Source organism: Penicillium psychrosexuale (genome assembly GCF_028828465.1).
Source record: "Penicillium psychrosexuale strain IBT 29551 chromosome Unknown utg000004l, whole genome shotgun sequence".
NCBI lineage: Eukaryota > Fungi > Ascomycota > Eurotiomycetes > Eurotiales > Aspergillaceae > Penicillium > Penicillium psychrosexuale.
The window spans coordinates 3,786,155-3,806,001 of NW_026643189.1; the positions used below are offsets into that span (position 1 = coordinate 3,786,155).

General features: G+C 51.4%; 6 protein-coding genes across 6 annotated transcripts; 4 read left to right on the forward strand and 2 right to left on the reverse strand.

The window, feature by feature from the left end:
- Positions 1-755: 755 nt before the first annotated feature.
- N7518_007303 (serine/threonine protein kinase CLA4) lies at positions 756-3,387 on the reverse strand (the record flags this gene model as incomplete). The annotated part of the gene is made up of 3 exons (XM_057188230.1): positions 756-1,265; positions 1,322-3,305; positions 3,371-3,387. The coding sequence occupies 3 exons, from the start codon at positions 3,385-3,387 to the stop codon at positions 756-758; spliced, it is 2,511 nt and encodes an 836-aa protein (XP_057039933.1).
- A 576-nt stretch (positions 3,388-3,963) lies between these two features.
- On the reverse strand, positions 3,964-5,388 carry N7518_007304 (NADH kinase POS5; the record flags this gene model as incomplete). Its single annotated transcript, XM_057188231.1, has 3 exons — positions 3,964-5,008; positions 5,068-5,182; positions 5,250-5,388. The coding sequence occupies 3 exons, from the start codon at positions 5,386-5,388 to the stop codon at positions 3,964-3,966; spliced, it is 1,299 nt and encodes a 432-aa protein (XP_057039934.1).
- A 605-nt stretch (positions 5,389-5,993) lies between these two features.
- N7518_007305 (lysophospholipid acyltransferase family protein) lies at positions 5,994-7,297 on the forward strand (the record flags this gene model as incomplete). The annotated part of the gene is made up of 2 exons (XM_057188232.1): positions 5,994-6,850; positions 6,907-7,297. 2 exons carry the CDS (start codon positions 5,994-5,996, stop codon positions 7,295-7,297), a joined length of 1,248 nt encoding a protein of 415 aa, XP_057039935.1.
- Positions 7,298-7,675: 378 nt separating this feature from the next.
- N7518_007306 (putative RNA polymerase II transcription elongation factor (Ctr9)) lies at positions 7,676-11,315 on the forward strand (the record flags this gene model as incomplete). Its single annotated transcript, XM_057188233.1, has 2 exons — positions 7,676-8,530; positions 8,595-11,315. 2 exons carry the CDS (start codon positions 7,676-7,678, stop codon positions 11,313-11,315), a joined length of 3,576 nt encoding a protein of 1,191 aa, XP_057039936.1.
- A 2,019-nt stretch (positions 11,316-13,334) lies between these two features.
- N7518_007307 (uncharacterized protein) lies at positions 13,335-13,676 on the forward strand (the record flags this gene model as incomplete). The annotated part of the gene is made up of 1 exon (XM_057188234.1): positions 13,335-13,676. The coding sequence occupies one exon, from the start codon at positions 13,335-13,337 to the stop codon at positions 13,674-13,676; it is 342 nt and encodes a 113-aa protein (XP_057039937.1).
- A 3,659-nt stretch (positions 13,677-17,335) lies between these two features.
- N7518_007308 (uncharacterized protein) lies at positions 17,336-19,626 on the forward strand (the record flags this gene model as incomplete). The annotated part of the gene is made up of 2 exons (XM_057188235.1): positions 17,336-17,798; positions 17,864-19,626. 2 exons carry the CDS (start codon positions 17,336-17,338, stop codon positions 19,624-19,626), a joined length of 2,226 nt encoding a protein of 741 aa, XP_057039938.1.
- Positions 19,627-19,847: the final 221 nt, after the last annotated feature.

A 19,847-nucleotide genomic window follows, 5' to 3' on the forward strand; every position in this document is an offset into this window, starting at 1 on the left:
AGTTAACTCGAGGGTAGTCTTAAAGCGGGCTTCAATTGTGCAGACGAATTTTCAATAAAAAATATTTGACATTAAAAATGGTATGGTAGTGGTCTCTGATATCAATCTCGATACAACTGGTATTTAGATTATCCTAAGCCCCATTGTCTTGTCAAGGACAGAGGCATAAGTACCCGATTAGTTGTTCGTGATATGAAGTCAGATAGGTGATGAACCATGTATGAAATTGACCCCGTAAGGTTATGTGAAGACATGTATTTGTTTGATATCCTTTTGGACAACTGGCTGAGTACGGCACAAAGAGCCCAAGGTTACATACACCAGGGCTCAATGCACGTAAACGGTGATTCTTTTTAATAAAGAAATCAAGTCAAAGTCACATCGGATTTTAAACTATTCTTCGCTTTTGTGCAAGGGCACATGATACAGTGCAAGTTGCAAAATCGTGAACGTCATAGGGGGAAACATGGTATGTGTTTGTGCAAGCATCGAAAAGAAGTTGGACAGGGGAAAAAGAAAAAAACAGATCAAACGCCAGATTATCCACGCCCAGGGTTGTATGGTAAGTAAAGAGAACAGAGCCGCAATGATATCTGCAATGCAGAGTGCAGTGAAGAAGACGGGGAAAAGAACACACGGGAAGAGTGGTTCCTGTGAGAATGGAAATCGAAGGCGCGCGTGAATGGAAATCGAGGACGCGCGTAAATGGGATCCAGATGTTGCTTCAAGTTGTGCAGGTGAAGAGCAGTTATTTACTAGCTAGTAGCCTTCTTCCAGCGGAGCAGCTCAGCTAGACTAGCGAGGCTGCATCCGGTCTGCAGGAATTCATGAGCAAGGAGCTCGTCGGCAGAAGCGCGGCTGTGGACATTGACGCAGAGGCAGACGCTCAGGAAAGCCTTGAGCTCCTTGCTGAGCTTCTCGGGCTTCTTGAGACGGGGGGTTCCGTTGGTGGCAATAAGGTAGAGAGCCTTCAGGGGCTCTTCGTTTAGGTAAGGAGGCTCCGACTCGATCATCTCAATGGCCATGATACCCAGCGACCAGCAGTCGACCTTCGGGCCGTACTCTTTCTGCTTGACCACCTCGGGTGCCATCCAGTAAGGGGTTCCGACCATGGTAGCGCGCTTGCTCTTGTGTTCGGTGAGCTTGGCGCAGAAGCCGAAATCAGTGATCTTGACATGGCCAACGCGGTCAAGGAGGACGTTGTCACTCTTGATATCACGGTGAATGATGCTCTGGTTGTGCAGATGGGCCAGACCCTTGCAAGTCTTTTGGTAAAAACGTCAGTAATTGGATAAAAAACAACATTGGATGGAAAACATACCTCGAAACAAATAGTCGCGATCTGACCTTCAGTAATTACAGGGTTATTATCAATCACATCGGTCAACGCGCCACCCTCCATGAACTCCATGACAACCCAGAGTTCATTGCTTGATTCCTGCAAGAATGAGTCAAGGAAGTTGACAATATTCGGGTGCTGGCTGTCCTTCATGACAATGATTTCGTTGACGATCAACTCCTTCCGGGGCTGACTGCGCAGGTCCATCTGCTTGATGGCCACCTGGCAGCGCGGGCCATACGTCCGGTAAAGCTCGTGGGCAACACCAGTAGGTGCGGTTTCCTTGACCCGTGCCACATAAACGGATCCAGATGCACCCTGACCAATCTTGCGCTGCTTGCTGTAAGACTCGTTCGGGTTATCCTTGGATACGACAGACCTCAGCCGCTCCATGACTTCGTTCTCTGACATGCCTGACATGCGCACCTCCTTCCGCGGCTCTGCCTTCTTCGTAAGAGCGGCTTCGGCTAGGCGAACGCCATCGGGGACGTTCTTGGTCCCGTTTTGCTTGTTGGCAATATTCAACGGCTTCACAGCTTGAACGGGGGCCGGTAGGCGTGTCGGAGGGGGTCCGGCCTTAGAACCGTTCTGCTGGGGACGGTTGGCAGAACCTGGGGCCCGAGGGTCACTGCGGGAGCTTGGAGAGCCCTGCTGGTCATCGGTTCGAGGAGCGCCCGGTGCTGCGCTTTGGCCGTAAGGACCCTGCGACGGTGGCGCGGGTGCGGGACGCTGTGCGGTGAGCTGTCGGTCTTGCTGGCGAGCAGCAGAGCCTGGAGCCTGAGGGGCTGGGCGGCTTGGTTGATAGCGGCTATTCTGTGACGAGTCGTCGCCGCCATAACCACCAAGCTCCTGTTGAGCCATAGTAGGACGGCCCTTCGGGATGGATGCGTTGTAAGCATCTTGCTCCTCCTTGTTGCGACGTTCCTCCTCCACGCGGCGACGCTCTTGATCGGCTATTTCCTTCATCCGGTCAACTTGCTGTTGGTGGTCTGCCGCACGGTCCGCCTGTCCGACGGAAGATGACGCAGAGCGCATAGAACCTTCAGATTGTTTCGACTGACTGCTATCAAGGCGCTGCATAGGTCCTGGTGGGGCAGGACGTGGGGGTGCAATGGAGCTTCCAACACTACTACCGTATGCCTTGGGTTGACCATTGGGCGGGGAGTTAATCCCAGCATAGTATTGCGGGTTCTGCTCACGCATCTTGATGTCTGAGTAGAATTCGAGAACCTCGATGACAGCCTGAGGGTTCTTCTTGTAGTCTTCCTTGGTGATAGCCGAGGATGTCAAAAGCTTCTCCCACTCTGGAGGCAAGCCTACAAAGGCGCCAGTGTTGGGGTCAAAGCCGACGTGAACACGGTGACTGAAGTTTGTCGGATTGCTGACGCCGCCCATGCCAGGGCAGCGCTCGTAGATCTTGTCGATCCACTCGTAGATTTCATCGTCCGATTTGACTTCGCAGGTGATGGTCTTGGTAGGTAGGTCTCGGGCAAGGAGAGCGGTTTTGGAGTTTGCATCCTTCGGGTTGGCCAAGCGAGTGACCTCGAAGGCCATCTTCGAATCCTCGGAGCGAGCGACAGCGGTGACCGTGGACAAAGGGAAGGTAATCACTACCTTGCCGGAATCGCTCTTTAAAAACTCGAGTTTGAATTCGCGCAGGATCAAGTAACGCGTATTCCAAGTGGCCAAAAACTTGTCCTCTTTGCAGCGGACGGTGCCTTCTTTGATAATGGAGATTCCATTTTGGGTAGTGTTACTCCGGGTCACAGCCAGCGAGGGACTGCTGGTGTTGGGGAAAAGCGAGAGATTTGCCGACGACAGACCCGGTGTGATCGGAGAGTCCGAGCTCATCTGACCAAAGGAGGATGTTGTGCTGTTGGTGGGTAGAGTCAACTTGGGGGGTCGATCGGTAGGGGGCCGGGGGGCTGGCCCCGGATTCATGAACTGCTCCGGCGCGTACATGTTGCTATGGAGGGTGAGTAAAATTCCACCAGATTCGGGGTTCCAAGGATAGATGGTGCGACTACGTACTTCCCATACGAAGTCATTGTTCAAGGGATTTCCCAGGTCGCGCAGGGGGGCGGGAGGGGGTATGGGTAAACGAATGCGCCGAGACCTCCTGAGGCCTAAGACCGGCTAGCGCTAGTTACTAGACAGGAATTAGCAACTGCATTCAGGGAGAGGATGCCCTAGAAAAAAAACAATTCAGGGATTTTCTCTTTGTGGAGAGAATCACTCGAACACACTCACTTCCCGGGATAACGGGAGAGTAGAGTAGTATCGAGGGAATCGAAGGAGGGGTAGAATAGGTACCTGTTTGTCTAGAAATGAGGAGCGGTCCTCGCACTGCGAGGATGCTCAAGAATAAGCAACGCGATATCAGACTTAAAAGAATCAATAAAAGAATCGCAAGTTGAGTGTTGGGGAAGAATGAAGAGGGAAAGGGGGGGGAAGAGATGTCCCCTGAGATAGGGCCGAGAGTACTTGGGAAGTTCATCTACAGAAAACAAGCCTCTGCCAATCACATCAGCTCCCAAGGGGATTGGATCCACGGTCTACCACTTGATATAATTTGTACGGGGTCGTGTTTGATCTTCTTATCCTTCTTCTATTATTGTACAATGTTATACCTCGCCAAATGGATGGTTGAATTTCAATAAGCCATTCAATCCACCTACCCAGCCCTCATGCGCTTCACCCCCCACACTCCGTCGCATCACGCTGGGGACACCACCCTGCCACTCATTCTTCCCATGACGCATCTCCTCATTCCAAACTCGGACTTCCATACCAACTCCCATCCCTTGGCCTAAATTGACACCATCCAGACTGACCTCGAGTTCGCGTCCACGGTTCTTTTCGCTTAGCCGCAGTGTGATGGGGGCGCTGGAAGGGAGCACCAATGGCCGGAAGCTGAGGCTACGCGCGCAGATCGGCGTTAGAAGGATGGCTGGGACTAGCGGATGCACAATACTACCACCGCTACTCAGGCTGTAGGCTGTACTTCCGGTCGGTGTGGAAATTATGATTCCATCGGCCACAGCTTCAGTCAGGAACCGCCCACCCACAAACACATCTACCACAGCCAAGTGCGGTTCTTTGCCACGGTGAATGAGGAGCTCATTCATCACATACACCCCCTGACCCTGGTCGGTCTTGGTTCGGATAGGCGTCGTTTCGGTCCCGTCAGCAGTAAACAGTCCTACCTTCAACCGATTGCGCATCAGAATGCGTGCCCCGCGCGTAGAGCCCATTGATTTTCCCCGGACGGAAGACCACCCGGTCGGGCCCATCTCAATCTCTTGTGTGACTGTCGCTTCTGGGCCTTCCAACACAGGTGTTCGATCACCTGCCCCGGCACCAGACATGTAGACTTCTCGGAAAGCACGTTTAAACTCTGAGAACCTCCACTCACCCAAGAAGCCTAATGTACCCATGCTAAATGATAGAACGGGTGGAACGTTTGAGCAGGTCGCGAAAAGCGACGCTGCATGTAGAATCGTACCGTCGCCGCCCAGTGTCACCGTGAGGTCGACTTTATCATGAAGGGCGGTCGTTTTCTCGTCGGGAGAAACCGAGTATACGGGAAAAGAGAGCGACGAATGTACTTCGGCGGCAGTCTTTGACTCGAGAATCACCGAGATAGATGGGTATGTAGAGGAAACATGGCTCGTAGATGTCAGCCTTGAGTCGTCAAGTCGCTTCCCGTGGGCATCTCTCGATCTTACTTGACGAATTCAATCAGGGAATCTGTAACCGCCGGGGCGCAATCTTTGCGCACCAAGAAGATATTTCGCGGCGGTGCTGGCCACTGGAGACACAGCAGCTCTCCGTCACAAGATTCTGAGAATCCATTAGTCTTCCTATCAACAAAATAAGACCGCTCCAATAGGACAGCTCCAAGCCACACCTTGGTACTTGGGTATTAGGCGCTGAGACAAAGAGCCGATGTCTTTGACCTCGTGACGTGGTTGAGACGTGGAAAAATGCTGGCGCAAGGCGAGACGGGAACTCCTGCGCGGGCTCCTGCGGATGATGGCGCAGAGCATGTTGTAAGAAGAATCGCAGGCCTATCGACCCTGGTCATATGTATCAGCCCGGAGGACTCCAATCAGCGAGTATTCGAGTTGGTCGGTGCTCACATCAACGCGCCATCTTTCAGCCTGAAGTAGGAACTGGCGTATAATGAGCTGACACAACAGTTGATTTTAAGTTGTATAGCTCCGGTATCTCAGAGAATTGGATGAATCACAAAGAAAAAGTTGTCAAGTAAATAATAAGAAACTCAGGTGACGTTATGAGGCTGTGACCGTCATTTTGGATCCACCAGGATCCGCCTGATTTTCCCCTCCAACTATTCAACTCTCCAACTGTTCAGCTCCGCAACACTTATCTCTTTTGATTTAACAATCTCTTTTACTATAATCCCCTTCTTTCCCCAAGGGAATGGCAATTTATTTCATTTCCTAGCTTCTGCCTAGCTTTGTTGCAGCCCATACTATCGATCATCACTATCTCGATTCTCCACATCCGACCAGACCGGGCTCTGTACAGCCGTAGAAGCATTCACTAGCTTCCAGTCTATTACTTGAATTTCTACCTCATTTCTCAGTCTCTAAAACAACAGGGATCTCCGAACCTCCGAACTTCTACCATGGAGTCTGCCGAGGTTCGACAGCGCAAGCCGCCGACCGCAAATCTCGGGGATCTTCAGCAGCTCTCGACCAAACCACCTTCCGAGCCCCGTCTCAAACATGGCATTCCCATGCAGTTACTGCGTTCGCTTCTGCTGATGACATGGGTGGATTGCTGTATTATAGCGATCTGCGTGACGCAAGTAATCGGCTCCCCGCTGTATCTGATCAACAAACGTTACTACTATTCGTATATGGCATATACAAAACAAAGCTTCGGACTGGTCCTCGCTGCTCTCACCGAATGGAGCTCTCCGACGCTCTTCCGGGTCAGTGGTGATGCTAGCGTGCGTGGGCAGATCCATCTATCGAAAGATGGATTACTGGAGACCAGGTTCCCGGAGCGTCTCGTTCTGATCTCGAACCACCAGGTCTACACTGATTGGGTTTACCTCTGGTGGGTTGCATACACCAACCAGATGCATGGCCGCCTCTTCATCATCCTGAAAGAGTCGCTTAAGTATATCCCATTGGTGGGCACGGGCATGATGTTCTACGGTTTTATCTTCATGGCTCGCAAGTGGACGTCTGACAAGCCAAGGCTTGAGCATCGTTTGCAGAAGTTGAAGACAGTCTACGGGGGCTCCAACTCAGCCCGCCCGCAGTACGATCCCATGTGGCTGCTAATCTTCCCCGAGGGGACAAACCTGTCCACCAATACCAAGAGACGCAGCGACATTTGGGGGCAGAAACAGGGACTGCCTTCATTCAAGCACGTGATTCTTCCGCGGTCTACAGGGCTGTTCTTCTGTCTTCAGCAGTTGCGGGGAACCGTAGACTGGGTGTATGACTGCACCATAGCCTATGAAGGGCCACCGTATGTTTCCCTCCCCCTATATCCCAGTAGAACGATATTCACAAGTCCGTCTATAGAAAGGGAAGCTATCCCGATAAATACTTCACTCTTCGCTCCACATATCTGCAAGGACGACCGCCGACCTCAGTCAACATGCATTGGAGACGCTTCAACGTCTCGGAGATTCCTCTTGATGACCAGAAGGAGTTTGAGGACTGGCTTACAGCACGCTGGACCGAGAAGGATCAACTTATGGATCAGTACTTCGAAACGGGCCGGTTCCCATCCGAGTTGGCCGGTTCGATCAAAGCCGAGAATGCAGTAGATGGCCAGCTGGTTGCTGCTACAGCTGGATATGTTGAGTCCTATGGTCGCCTGCGCCACTGGAGTGAGCTTAGTCTTATCTTCGGGGTGCTGCTCAGTGTTGCTTTGCTTTGCAAATTTGTAACAAGCTGGGTGCAGGGATGAATACCGCACCTAGGTATTCTACTAGTAAATTTAGTAAATGCCATTTTCTCCACTTATTTTGCTTTTATTCATCTAGAAATCATCGGAAAGTGATCATTCAATTGTCCAAAAGGTGTTGTATTGTTTATTGTATGCGGTGTGGCGTCCTGTGGCGGTGCAGCCCAGCCACTCCAATCGTTCAATTCTCACCTCTCATCGCCGGGCTGTTGTCTCCGAGAGTCAATTTTTCGCGTTTTCTCCAAACTCAGGGTCGCTAACCTTATCGCTCCTGATTCTGACCTTTTTTGATGGATCGCCTCGCTTGATCATGAGTTGAGGCTCCTATAATCCCATACCGACTCGCAAAGTGGCCTCATCCCTCCCGTTCCCGGACTCACCATGGCGCCTCTTGAGAATGGCCAAACCAATGGCCTGAACGGTGATGCTGTACCTGCAGCTAGCCCATTGAGCAGCTTGCGCTTCTCCGATATCCCCGATGCTATCGATATTCCCGCGTCCAGCTTCGACAGCGAAGTCGAAGTCAGCTTGCTCGAGCTCCCCGATGACCCGACTGAGCTTTGCACCCTCTTGGAGAACGAAAAAGCGGCCAAGAATTTCTGGGTGATCATTGCGCTCGCTTACGCGAAGCGAAAGCAGATCGACCATGCCATCGACATCTTGACTAAGGGTCTGGCCTCCGTCGCCCACGGAGCGACAAAGGAGAAACTCGGCCTATTGGGCTGGATCTGCTGGATGCTGCTGCTAAAGAGCCGACATGCCCCTCGAGTTGCACCCGAAGGGGAACTATACTCGGAATCCAAGACCAAAGATCACTACCTCCAACTTGCGACGTCGACGTTGAACGAGGCTTCGCGACTCAACCCGGCTTATCCTCCTCTCTTCCTGGCGCGTGGTGTCTTGTGTCTCCTCCGTGCATCACTATACCCGCCCCGTGCTGTTCGTCCAGGTGCGATTGATACCTCGGAAAGAGTCGAGTCGCTGCGGCAGGCTCTGAAATGCTTCGACGAGTCATCCAAGGCCTTTGGTGGCCGGAACATCATGGCTATTCTGGGACGTGCCCGCGCGCATTACATGCTAGGAAGATACGCAGATGCACTAGAAGGATACCAAAAGGCTCTGATCAAGATGCCTAACCTCACAGATCCTGACCCTCGTATTGGTCTAGGATGTTGCTTGTGGCAGCTGGGCTTCAAGGATCAAGCCAAGGTAGCTTGGGAGAGATCTTTGTCTCTGGTATGCGAGAGGAAGTTCCGCAAGGTTTTATTTTTCACCATAACTAACCGTCATCGCTATGCAGAACCCCGAGTCCAAGGTTGCCAACGTCCTGCTGGCAGTTTACTACCTCCACGACAGCTCTCGCCGAGCCACCACCGACCCTATGTTTGGGTCAATGTACAAATTAGCCATGACTCAATACACCCAAAAGGCATTCAAGCTGGACAAGGAATACCCGATGACCTGCTCCCTGTTTGCCAGCTACTTCCTCCTCCGCAAATCATATCCCACCGTCGAGACATTGGCACGCAAAGCCATCGAGCACACAGATGTTATGTCTATTGCCAGTGACGGCTGGTACCTCCTCGGTCGCAAGTCGCACTATGAAGGCGACGATGCCCATGCCACGGAGTACTACAACCGTTCCGATCAAGCCCGCGGTGGAGTCGACAAGGGTTATCTTCCCGCCAAATTCGGCGCTGTGCAAATGCAGATCGCGAACAAGGACTTTGACGGTGCCAAATTCAAACTAGAGAAGATTGTTCAGCAATCGAAGAACCCGGAGGCGATGATCCTCCTTGCTGCTATTCACGCGGAAGAAGTATTCGCTGCTCAGAAATCAGGCAGCAAGGAAGACAAGTCGACTGAGGCAAAGCGAGCCATCACTTTGCTTGAGTCAGTGCGCTCTATGTGGAAGGACGAGAAGCAAAATATCTCCCCCGACGAGTCGGTTCTTGTTTATCTTTCCCGTCTCTACGAGGGCACAGCTCCTGATAAGAGCATGCAGTGCCTGACCCAACTGGAACAGATCCAGATTGCTGAAATTCCGGAAGATGCTCGACCTGACATCGAGGACCAGGATCAGATGAACGCTGCTCTTAGGGAGAGTCTCCCGCCGCAGCTCCTCAACAACATGGGCTGCTTCCTATACCAGAGCGAGAAGATCGCTCTAGCTCGTGGCTTGTTCCAGTCTGCACTCAACGCCTGCGTGCAGTCCAAGGAAAAAGAGGATGGCATGGATACCGATGCGCTCGTCACCACAATTAGCTACAACCTTGGACGGACTTACGAGGCAGCCGACATGTGGGACGAAGCTAAGAAGGTCTACGAAGGTCTTCTGGAGCGTCACTCTGACTACACGGAAGCTAATGCACGCATTACATATATTGCCCTTCGCCAGAGCCCCACAGACGAGGGCCCTAAGAAGATTGGCAAGCTTTACGAAGCGGACAGCACGAATCTGGAAGTTCGGGCACTCTACGGATGGTATCTTAGCAAGGCGAAGAAACGAGTTGCCAACCTTGCTGAAGATAGCGAGCAACGCCATTTCAAGCACACGTTGCAGTACTATGACAAACATGATCGCTACGCGTTGACTGGAATGGGCAATGTTCATCTCCTCGCTGCCCGTGACATGCGCCGCGACACAGATCAAGACAAGGAAAAGCGTCGCAAGATTTACCAGCGTGCTGTGGAGTTCTTCGACAAGGCTCTCCAGCTAGATCCCAAGAACGCATATGCGGCCCAAGGTATTGCGATCGCCCTGGTCGATGACAAGAAAGACCACAGCTCTGCTGTCCAAATCCTGTCCAAGGTTCGCGATACGGTCAAGGACCCCAGCGTTTACCTCAACTTGGGACATGTCTTCGCTGAGCTCCGTCAGTTCTCACGGTCAATCGAACACTACGAAGCTGCGTTGTCGAAGGATCGCCAACGCGATGTGCAAATCTTGGCTTGTCTTGGTCGTGTATGGTGGCTACGAGGCAAGCAGGAGGCGAACTTGGCCGCAATGAAGACAGCACTCGACTACGCCACGCGCGCACGCGACGTCTCTCCGGATCAACTTCACCTGCAATTCAACGTTGCTTTCGTCCAGAACCAAATCGCCTCGCTTGCATACGGTCTGCAGCCTACCCAGAAGACGCTCCAGGATGTCCAAGAGGCAGCGGAGGGTCTCAAGGAGGCCATTGAAACCTTCGAGCGTCTTTCCAAGGAGGAGAACCCGCCTTACCCCAGCGCCGCTTTGGAGCAGCGAGCCAACATGGGCCGCACCATCAGCAAGCAGCTTGACCGAGCCATGCAGAGCCAGAAGGAGTACGAAGAGAAGAATGCCGCGAAGCTTCAGCAAGCCCGTGAAGCCCGCGAAGAAGCCGCGCGGATCCGGGAAGAGGAGCTGCGCAAGGCCCAGGAGGTCGAGATGGAGCGTAAGAAGCGTATCGCCGAGGAACGCGCGCAGATGGTCGAAGAGGTGCAACGACATGCCATGCAGCGCGCTGAAGACGAGCGCGCTCGTGAGGAGGCGGAATTGACCAACGACTCCGAGACCGGTGACCGGGTCAAGCGCAAGAAGAAGCCTACCAGCAAGCGCAAGAAGAAGGGTGGGGATGATTTCATCGCGGATGAAGAAGAAGCCGATGCTGTGCACAGCGCGGCCGAGAGCGAGGGCGAAGCGGCGCCTAAGAAGCGACGCCGCTTGGAACGCCGACCGGGCGGGAAGGCCCAGGCTGCCAAGTCTGAGAAGCCTGGCAAGTATAAGAGCAGTGAGATGGTTGTTGACTCTGACGATGAAGAGGCTGCTCGGTCTGCTGGCGAAGACAAGGACGAGCTGTTTGGCGACGATGACGAGCCTGCTGAAGAAGCTGCGCCGCGTCGTCGTGGCAAGGCGTCTCGTCGTATTGCCGACGATGACGAGGACGAGGAAGAAGAAGTGCAAGCCGAAAAGGTTGTCACTGAAGACAACGACGACGACGAACTGTTCGGCGAGCCTTCGAAAACTACCGAGGACACGGAGATGCAGGAGTGAATTCTGCCTCATTCACTACTCTTTCTGTTACTATTCAAAGTTCTATTTCCATTTTCTCATCCAGGCGTCTGGCAAGGGGCCATCTGAACTGCAATTGATACATTTATCCCAATGCACTTCAAGCCATGTGTAATTATTAGCCTTGATCGTTATGAGTCTACAACAAAATCTAAAAAAAATAAAAAAAGCCAACCCTGTACATTATCGAACAAAAGTCCATTGCAATAAACCAAAATACCACACCAAGTACTACTCCGTGCCCACTAAGGTATGTAAAGCCGATATGCGAACACCACAAGGAACGGTCAAATACCGGCGTTGACAGATCTAAAAAGCCTCAGTAACAAAAGAACCACCCAATCACGGCGCACCCAGCACCAAAAAGAAGATGGCAGGGGCATAAAATAGATTAAAAAGAAACCCACGCCAGGCCCAAGCGCAGCACCTGCATCGAATTAATCTACCGAACATGCAACTCCATATTCGGTAACACGAATCTGCTCAGGGCAGGGCCCCAACTCCCCTCGGAATTCCGGTGGAGATAAAATCCTTAGCTAGCAAAACGGTTCAGCCATCTGAGACATGGCTTGTGCAGGGCCGGAAATGTTGGATTCGCACGTGTGGTCACTGGTGGGATTGACCCCTGTCACCCCTACGGAGCACCGGGCAGCTATACCAGAAGGTGTCTAGCTGCTTGGCTAGTGAATTAGACGTGCCCCAACTGCATGTGGTAGCAGGTGTATGGTGTAGGCGTGGAGGATCCGAGGGGCCCGTGTCTCATGCAGTTGCCAGCGTCGCATTGGGGGCTATATCTCGTCTATTAGGGCATGTTTTTGGCAGGAGTCTTTTAGCAGTTGAGGTGAGATTGCTGCACTCGACGGAACTCCGTGCTACTTTTGGACATTTAGTCTGATCGGTGGCGTAGGACAAAGTACGTATCGGAGATCGGATTTTGGATTTTGGATTTGGACTTTTCAGACAGTCTCAGGATGCACACGTAATTATTTACTCCGTACGGAGTACCCGGATCGAGGTTCAAGGTTCAAGATCCTAGAAAGGTACGGAGTACGTAGGGGAGATCCTAAGACACCATTGAAAGCCACTATATCGACATGGAAAAATGGGTACCACCTAGTTAGTGGGACCGAGGCATATTCTAAGTAGAGTCAGGCAATCGAGGGGAAAAACAATACTTCGAAGATTCTAGAAGAATTCCAACGTTTTCGATATGCCAAGGTTCCTGCTCTTATGGAAGGATAACTTTATTTTCGTTAAGCTTGACGGGACACGTTAGGGCTGGACGTCTTGGGCTCTATTAGGTTATTACGATATTCAAATGTAGTTTATTATAAAATAGCCTGTAGCCTGATTCTACCAAAATGACTCATTTTGCAAAAAAAACGAAAACAAAAGAACAGAACCTGAAATTTAGAGAAACCCAGGTGCGGCGTAGCATCGAGTTCACCGATGATATCAACCGCAGGCACCGTTTGGGGGGTCACCACCCAAATAAGTCAAGGATCGTCAAACTACAATCGACGGATCATTTCTCTCCATCATTGCTGGGGCCTTTGCCACGATCACCGCATATCTCTATGTTGAACACGAGGCCAGTTACTAGGACTAGGGCCTTTACCGTCTCCAGTCTTCCCACTGCCAATCCGTAACCCTCATTGGGCATCCACCCATCGCAACTACGCCTATGTCATAGATCAAGTCTACATCCACCTCGTCCAAGTAGAATACAGTCCAAGCTGGTGCTTAATCCTGAAGCACATCAGCTATCATGCCGCAAACATCTATCAAGATATCATGTACGATAGAACTACATACTTAAATGACCTGGTCATCTCCATAGAGATGTTGCTAGCCAGTTTACTTTCTTATCCTCTATTCACTCCAAGTCCAGTTAAGAATAGTCCAGTTCAGACGTACCTTCTCTACCATAAGTGAGTACAAACCTACCAGAGCCCAGCTCAAGCAGCTCTAACGACCATTCCAGTCTGAACCTATATCAAAATGCGTTACATTCTCATCGCTCCCGTCCTGTTGGCAATCACAGCACTCGCAGTCCCCGTCCCCAGCCAGAACGATGTGATCGGTGATGCTGGCGTTGCCGTTAACATCGGCGGTGATAAGACTGCTGGTGTCGCTAAGCGTGGCGATGGCGGCAGTGGTCACGACGGTGGCAGTGACGACGATGACTCTGGCTCTGATCTGATCGGCAAGCTGGGTGCTGCTGTCAATGTCGGTGGCGCAGAGACCACCGGAGTTGCGAAGCGCTCCGAGGCGGATGTTATCAGCGAGCTCGGCATTGCTGCTAACGTCGGTGGTGACAAGACCACTGGAGTTGCTAAGTGAAGTACGGAGTGACCACGACTTGTTTAAAGCTGGCCATCACTTCCAACCAGGACCGTCGGAATTGGCAAGCTCCGAGGACCTGGTAACAAAGAGGGAGATGACCGAACCTCGAATGAACTGTCAACTAGATCTCATGATCGAACTGTGGGCATTTCACCCTTTGTCTATAAGAGCAAAGCTAACATGGGACTTAGAATTGAGTGGACTCATAAAATCTGGACTCGAAAGACAAAGAACTGGCGTTATAGATTTGACTTGATATCACTTATCGTAATGAGCTTAGTGCCGGCTTCAATATTTCAATACTCCTATATTTCCAATGCTTTGTATACAACTTATGATGCATAGAGTACGGACTCTACGGAGTGCACAAAGAACGATAATCGACTATTTCCAATAGTCTCTATTTCCTTGTCTCATATTTGGTCATCCGAAGAGCCCAACCTTGGGAGTCACATGTATCACAAAATGCCTAGCAACATGAAAGGAGTCCCCTGTCCGTAATGTCAACACCGCTGATCCCTGTCATGCCCTAGCTAGTTAGTTATCATGTACTTAGTTCAACGGCCAACGCTAGGTTACATCAGGATCGAAACCCCGGGATCGTCGCACATGGTAGCATCTAATAAGGACAATCAACCCGCCTATCTCCCTCCCATGGAATGGAATATAGTTTGAGATATTCAGCCTCCATTATGGTAGATATCAATCACCCCTGTAGTTACACCGTTGGAATATTAGATTGATCCATTCTCCACACGGTAGCTCGGGCGCATACATATGTACATGCTTGACCGAGATAGGCGACCGTGGGATGATGCCCAGTCTACGTTGATAGCGCGTTACCCGATACTAAACTACCATTAGAATTTAGGGCCGTCTAGCGGGAAAACGGAAAAACACAGTTGCAATTGGCTTTTAAATGTATGGAGTACGTACATGACTCCCGAAGTCGGGGACCAGCTTCCATCTTTCACGGGAATTGGAGCTGTCGATCATCGGGAGGCATGAATAGGAAGGTGTTCGTGATAGGGCGAACCATGCGAATGAAGATGGGTACATAATAATTTTCGGGTTCCCTCCTTTTCCCTCCTTTTCCAGAACGTGTCCCAAAACCTTGACTCTACACCTATGTCATTGTCATTATATTCTAGGGCTAGCTACACTCACTATTTATCGTCTTTAATTAATTATCAGTACGGAGTATATTATCAGTATATTCCAGAAACGCGTCTGTTTGATCTCTTTGTTTCAAAATTGTGACAAGAAACTTAAAGAATAGATCTGACTGTCGACGACACTCCAATCTCGGGGCGTATTTTCTGACACAAATCTGAGGAAGAACAAGACGGTTTAGGCCTAGATATAAAAAGGTACGGAGTACGGAGTACGGTGCGTGATGACGATCATGGACACGAAACGCGAACCGCCGGGGGAACGTGCTTGTTAGACCTCTCGAAAAGGGATCCTAGACTACTAGTACGCAGTAGTGGACCCGTGGACGGAGCAGACAGCTATGTAAGTAATTAAGAATATCAAGTGCCGCACTACGCAGGTACAATAATACATATATGTATGCATAATGGAGGACAGTTCTCATTACAGAGTACTCCGTCCACGTTCTAGACTATAAGATCATCAGGAGTCCACTTTACACTTTCGATACACACTACAACTAGCGGTATATTCAACTCCGTACTCTGAAATAGAATGAAACTGTTTTTGGTTTTCCCCTCGGTCGTCTCCCTTGTTTCGAATCATGCTAGCTGCAGACTAAGGTCCACTTACTAGATAGGAAGCGTGGACTACAGACGACGTGAATATTAGAATATGTGTGTGACGAGTCACCACAACGGCAGAAAAAGTAATCATGTGCGACAATACCAAGCGAGAATTGCTTATTATACTCGGTCGATTCGATTCGATGTACTTCGTCCGTATGGAGCAGTACGTACTACCAGGGTGATAATATGCACATACCAGGCACAATGGATATACCCCGCCCTGAGACAATGCAACTCTCCGACAGATATAACGTAAGGGTGCGGTGACTGCCGGATACTCACATTCTTCAGCTTCGTCTCGCATCCCCGACACAGTGTGAGTTTGTAGTCTGATACGTTTCACTTTCCTTTTTTAATTAAAAAAAAAAGTCTGCTTGGATGTGCCTGAGATAGGAGACCGGCACTCTCCGAGGCTGCCTGCGAAGTGATCACAGGAACAAACTTGCATGGAGATCCTTGCCTGTGTATCTTGTACCAACAGGGATGTTTAGGTTGAACTGGGGAACTGGAGGAATGCCGGTGTAGGCTTTAGCACATGTATGCCTAGGCTAATTAAACCGATATTATCCTGTAATACAATGTTATTATGGACTTTTGTGCTTCTGGACCCCACTGCCGGATGCCGAAAGTAGATTGAGATCTAGGACTGGTGTTTCCCGAGCCCTATGTTTTCAGTGCACACTATAATCACATTAGGGCTGGGTCCTTCTGTGATAAAACCGTTGAACCGAGGCTCCGCTATACGACGCGGGGAAGGAAAGAGGCGTTCCTGACTGGTCTCAGACCTCACGCAAGGCAGGGATTATACTCATGTAGCTATGTAGGAAGAAAAGGTCAAACCACCATATGTAGTTATGATACTTATACAATGTTTTAAGGGAGAAAAACAGACGTCCAAGGTTCCAGTGTGCGCCCCAATCGTGATAAGGGCTTGTCTCCCCACTCGAATGTAAATAAAGAATCAAGTATAGAGCTGTTTCAATATCGCCAATTGGATATTCAATTGAATATCTAGCCCAATGGCAGCCTTGCCTATACGAAGTACATATCTAGGCTCATCTCCATGTACCTGTAGTACTACAGTAGTACTCAATCTATAGCCCGATCGCGTATATCGTGTGTCCCCCTCTTTCCCGTGTCCATGGGTCCAAAGCTAACGGTAAACCTTCCTGGGAACCTTGGAACCTTGGAACCTTGGAACCTGAGGTACCGCAAAAATACCAAAAATACAGATTAAACATATTAAATCGCCAGACGGGGCGTATCGGAACGCTGATACTTTACTACATGCGGCCTAGCGTCTTTCTGGCTCCCCCACACGCGGGTCTCCAGCACGTTCAGGACCAACCCCCTGGCTCGACGCATATGCCACTAAGGCAGTTGGGTATCGGCTCCGCGACGCTGGGAATTCCCGTCCTTTACATGGGGTGTTCGAGGCACCTCACTATATCCCGTGTATGTTGGGGTTTGCTTTCTTTTGTTTCCTCATTTTTTGGATTGTCGGCGTGGAATATGATCAATAATGAAGCCGGCTGGGTGCATGGTGTGACCGCTCCAATCTAAACAAAGAAACTAACCAACCCGATCGGAATAACACCAATATAGGAGGACTATAGCATCATATACTAATAATGGAAAAAAAAAAAAGAAATAAAAATTACAATAAATACGCCCCTGAACGCGGCTCCACCACCGCTCCGTGTCTTGTATTGCCCCCGTCATCAAGTATTCTATTAATTTATTATCATCGGCAGGACCTCGTTCTGTTCCACTCGAGAACCCTCCCTTTCCACTTTCGCTCCTTTATATTGTAGGCGGCGGAGATCTCCAGATTTCATCTTATCATGGTGTAGTTTCTCTCCTTCACTTTCCACCATGTCGACCTATCCACCCCCTCCAATGAGTAAAGCCTGGGACAACGACGACGGCAGTGACCGTCCGTCTACGAACTCTTCCAACGAGCAACCTGAATATGCCGCACATATCCGCTCCAGGTCCACTGCCCACGCCAACAGCCCCAGGCGTTTGTCCGTTTTTAGCGGCCGTTCAAGAAGCAATACCACCACCTCAACTTCTTCACGCCGCTCACCAGGCTCTTCGATGACCTCCACGGATAGTTCCATTGTCTCTGATGACCGGGCCGGGTCGTCATTGGGATTCCGCTCCGAGAAGGATAGGCCGTCCCGGTCCCTTTTGGCGCGGGGAAGCCGCATCCTGCGCCGGCAGGGGAGCAAGATCAACATCGTCGCCACGCTGGACGAGGAAGATGAGGCCGATCGTGAGAAGGCCCGGCCAGAGAGAGAGCTTTTTGGCCGTCGTGCCCGTAATACGGACCACAGTAAGTGCGCCAAGCAGCGGACAGCGGAAATTGTGGACCCAATTGACCCTCGACAATCGATATAGGCGAACGCTTGAAAAGCATTATTTCTGATCCTTTTGATTTCCACCACTTGACTCATACCAATCCCTCGCAGTTCCAGTCTTTGGACCAGACCCGCGAGAATGATCTGGTCACCGAGTTCTCGGCCATCCGAGCATCTCAACGGCCCCAGCCCGATCTGAAAGGTATCCGCGCCGAGGACATTCATTTCCGTAATTTCTCTAGTGATGACCTGCGCTCGTTTGGCACTGCCACCACGGTGGATGTGCCGAGCATAAGCCCACCGGTCTCTCCAAAAACACGACTGTACAATGCAAACCACGCACGCAGAGAATCCCGCGTCAACGAGAACTTCTCGCGGCCAGTCTCCAGATATCCCCGAACCAGCCCTACCACTCCCCCACCTTCTGCTGTGCCAGAACCTCCCTCACATGGGACTGATGAGCCGGCACCCCGTGCCATTGACGAGATCCTGGGCTTGTCCACGACGATGACGTACCCAGATCTCCAAACAGCGCAGCCAACCCGGTTTTTCAGTCCCGAACCCGATGACCGCGCCAGGACCTCGTCCATGAGCAGCCACTATGATTTGGAAGATGTCCCCGAGGAAGAGGAAGGAACCCGGATGTGGGACAGCCCCGAGTCCAGCATGGGATGCCCCCCTTCTCGCTCAGCCTTTCAAGCCAGCCCACCTCCAGCCCACACTCAGTTGCCCAGCAGCGCGCGCAAAGCTCCAGTGTCGATCTATGTGGCCGAGGAGCTTTCTAGGAAGTTCTCCGAGGCATTGGGCTCGCCGACTATCCCCCAATATATTCAGAACATGCACACCCCTCGCGCCCAGGTGCAGGTCACACCACCCGAGCCGGTCACCAGCTTGCAGCCATCATACGAGGATGAATTGTATGACTCATGGGACGCAGACATCGACTACTGCTATGAGCACGCAGCCGAGTCCACTTCCAACTTTGATTGGACTGGCACATCCATGGACGAAGGACACACTCAAGTCGGCGTAGCCTGCAGCGAGGGCCCCTGGCTCGCCCCGAGAACCCGACAGCTCCAGCCGAGCCCACTGAGCACCTCCGCCCTAGCAACCCCAGACATGGACCCCAGCCCAGCCCAGTCCATCCCCTCCCAGGCCCCCTCAAATGCAGACTATGAGCAGGAGTTCATCGCACGGAGCGCAGACTACTTCCATCCCGTCAATTCCTCGATCCTCCCATCAATGGGCAAACCACTCTCCCACGAACCATTGTACGAAGAGTACATGACGACTGATGGAGAGTCAGACCGCCACTTCCCCTTCGCGCAGGGCATGATGGGCGCCATCTCCCCACGCAGCAGCTTCTCCCCGATAAGCAAGTGCAACTCGCAAGAGAGTCTGATGCTCTCGCGCGCAGCCTCCATCGTGCGCAAGCACCGCTCCTCCATCTCGACGACGAACAGCGTCCCCGAGCTCGTCCACAGCTTGTCCAGCAGCCGCGAGCTCATGCCAACAGACCGCATGACCGCCGGCGAGACACTCAGCCGTCCTACATCATCCTCTCACCACCGCCAGACCAAGAGTCTCGCCGAGGCGCACTTCCTCCTCCAGAGTGGCAGCAGCACGAGTCTCGAGGGTGCGGATCTTCCCATGCCGCTCCATGACCGCGCCAAGTCCATTTCGGAGGGCGAGCCCCTGCCGATTAAAACCGAGGCTCCTTTGCCTCCTGTTTCTTCCAGAAACCCGAACCGGAGGAAGACCCGCTCGCCATCTTACTCTCTCTTCCCCACAACCTCTCACTGATCATCTCTCACTGATCACTGAGTACATGTCACTATCGTTATCATCAACCCCATATTTTTTATGTTGATATTTTCCTTTCCTCACCCCTTGCATAACTATCTATCTCACACCTCTCGCTTTGTCATCCGATAGCCCTCCATCAACATCTCTCAACGAGTCCACGATCTGTGTTTTCCTTGTGTCTCTGTTTTATGTCTGACTTGTCTTGTCTTTGCCTATAT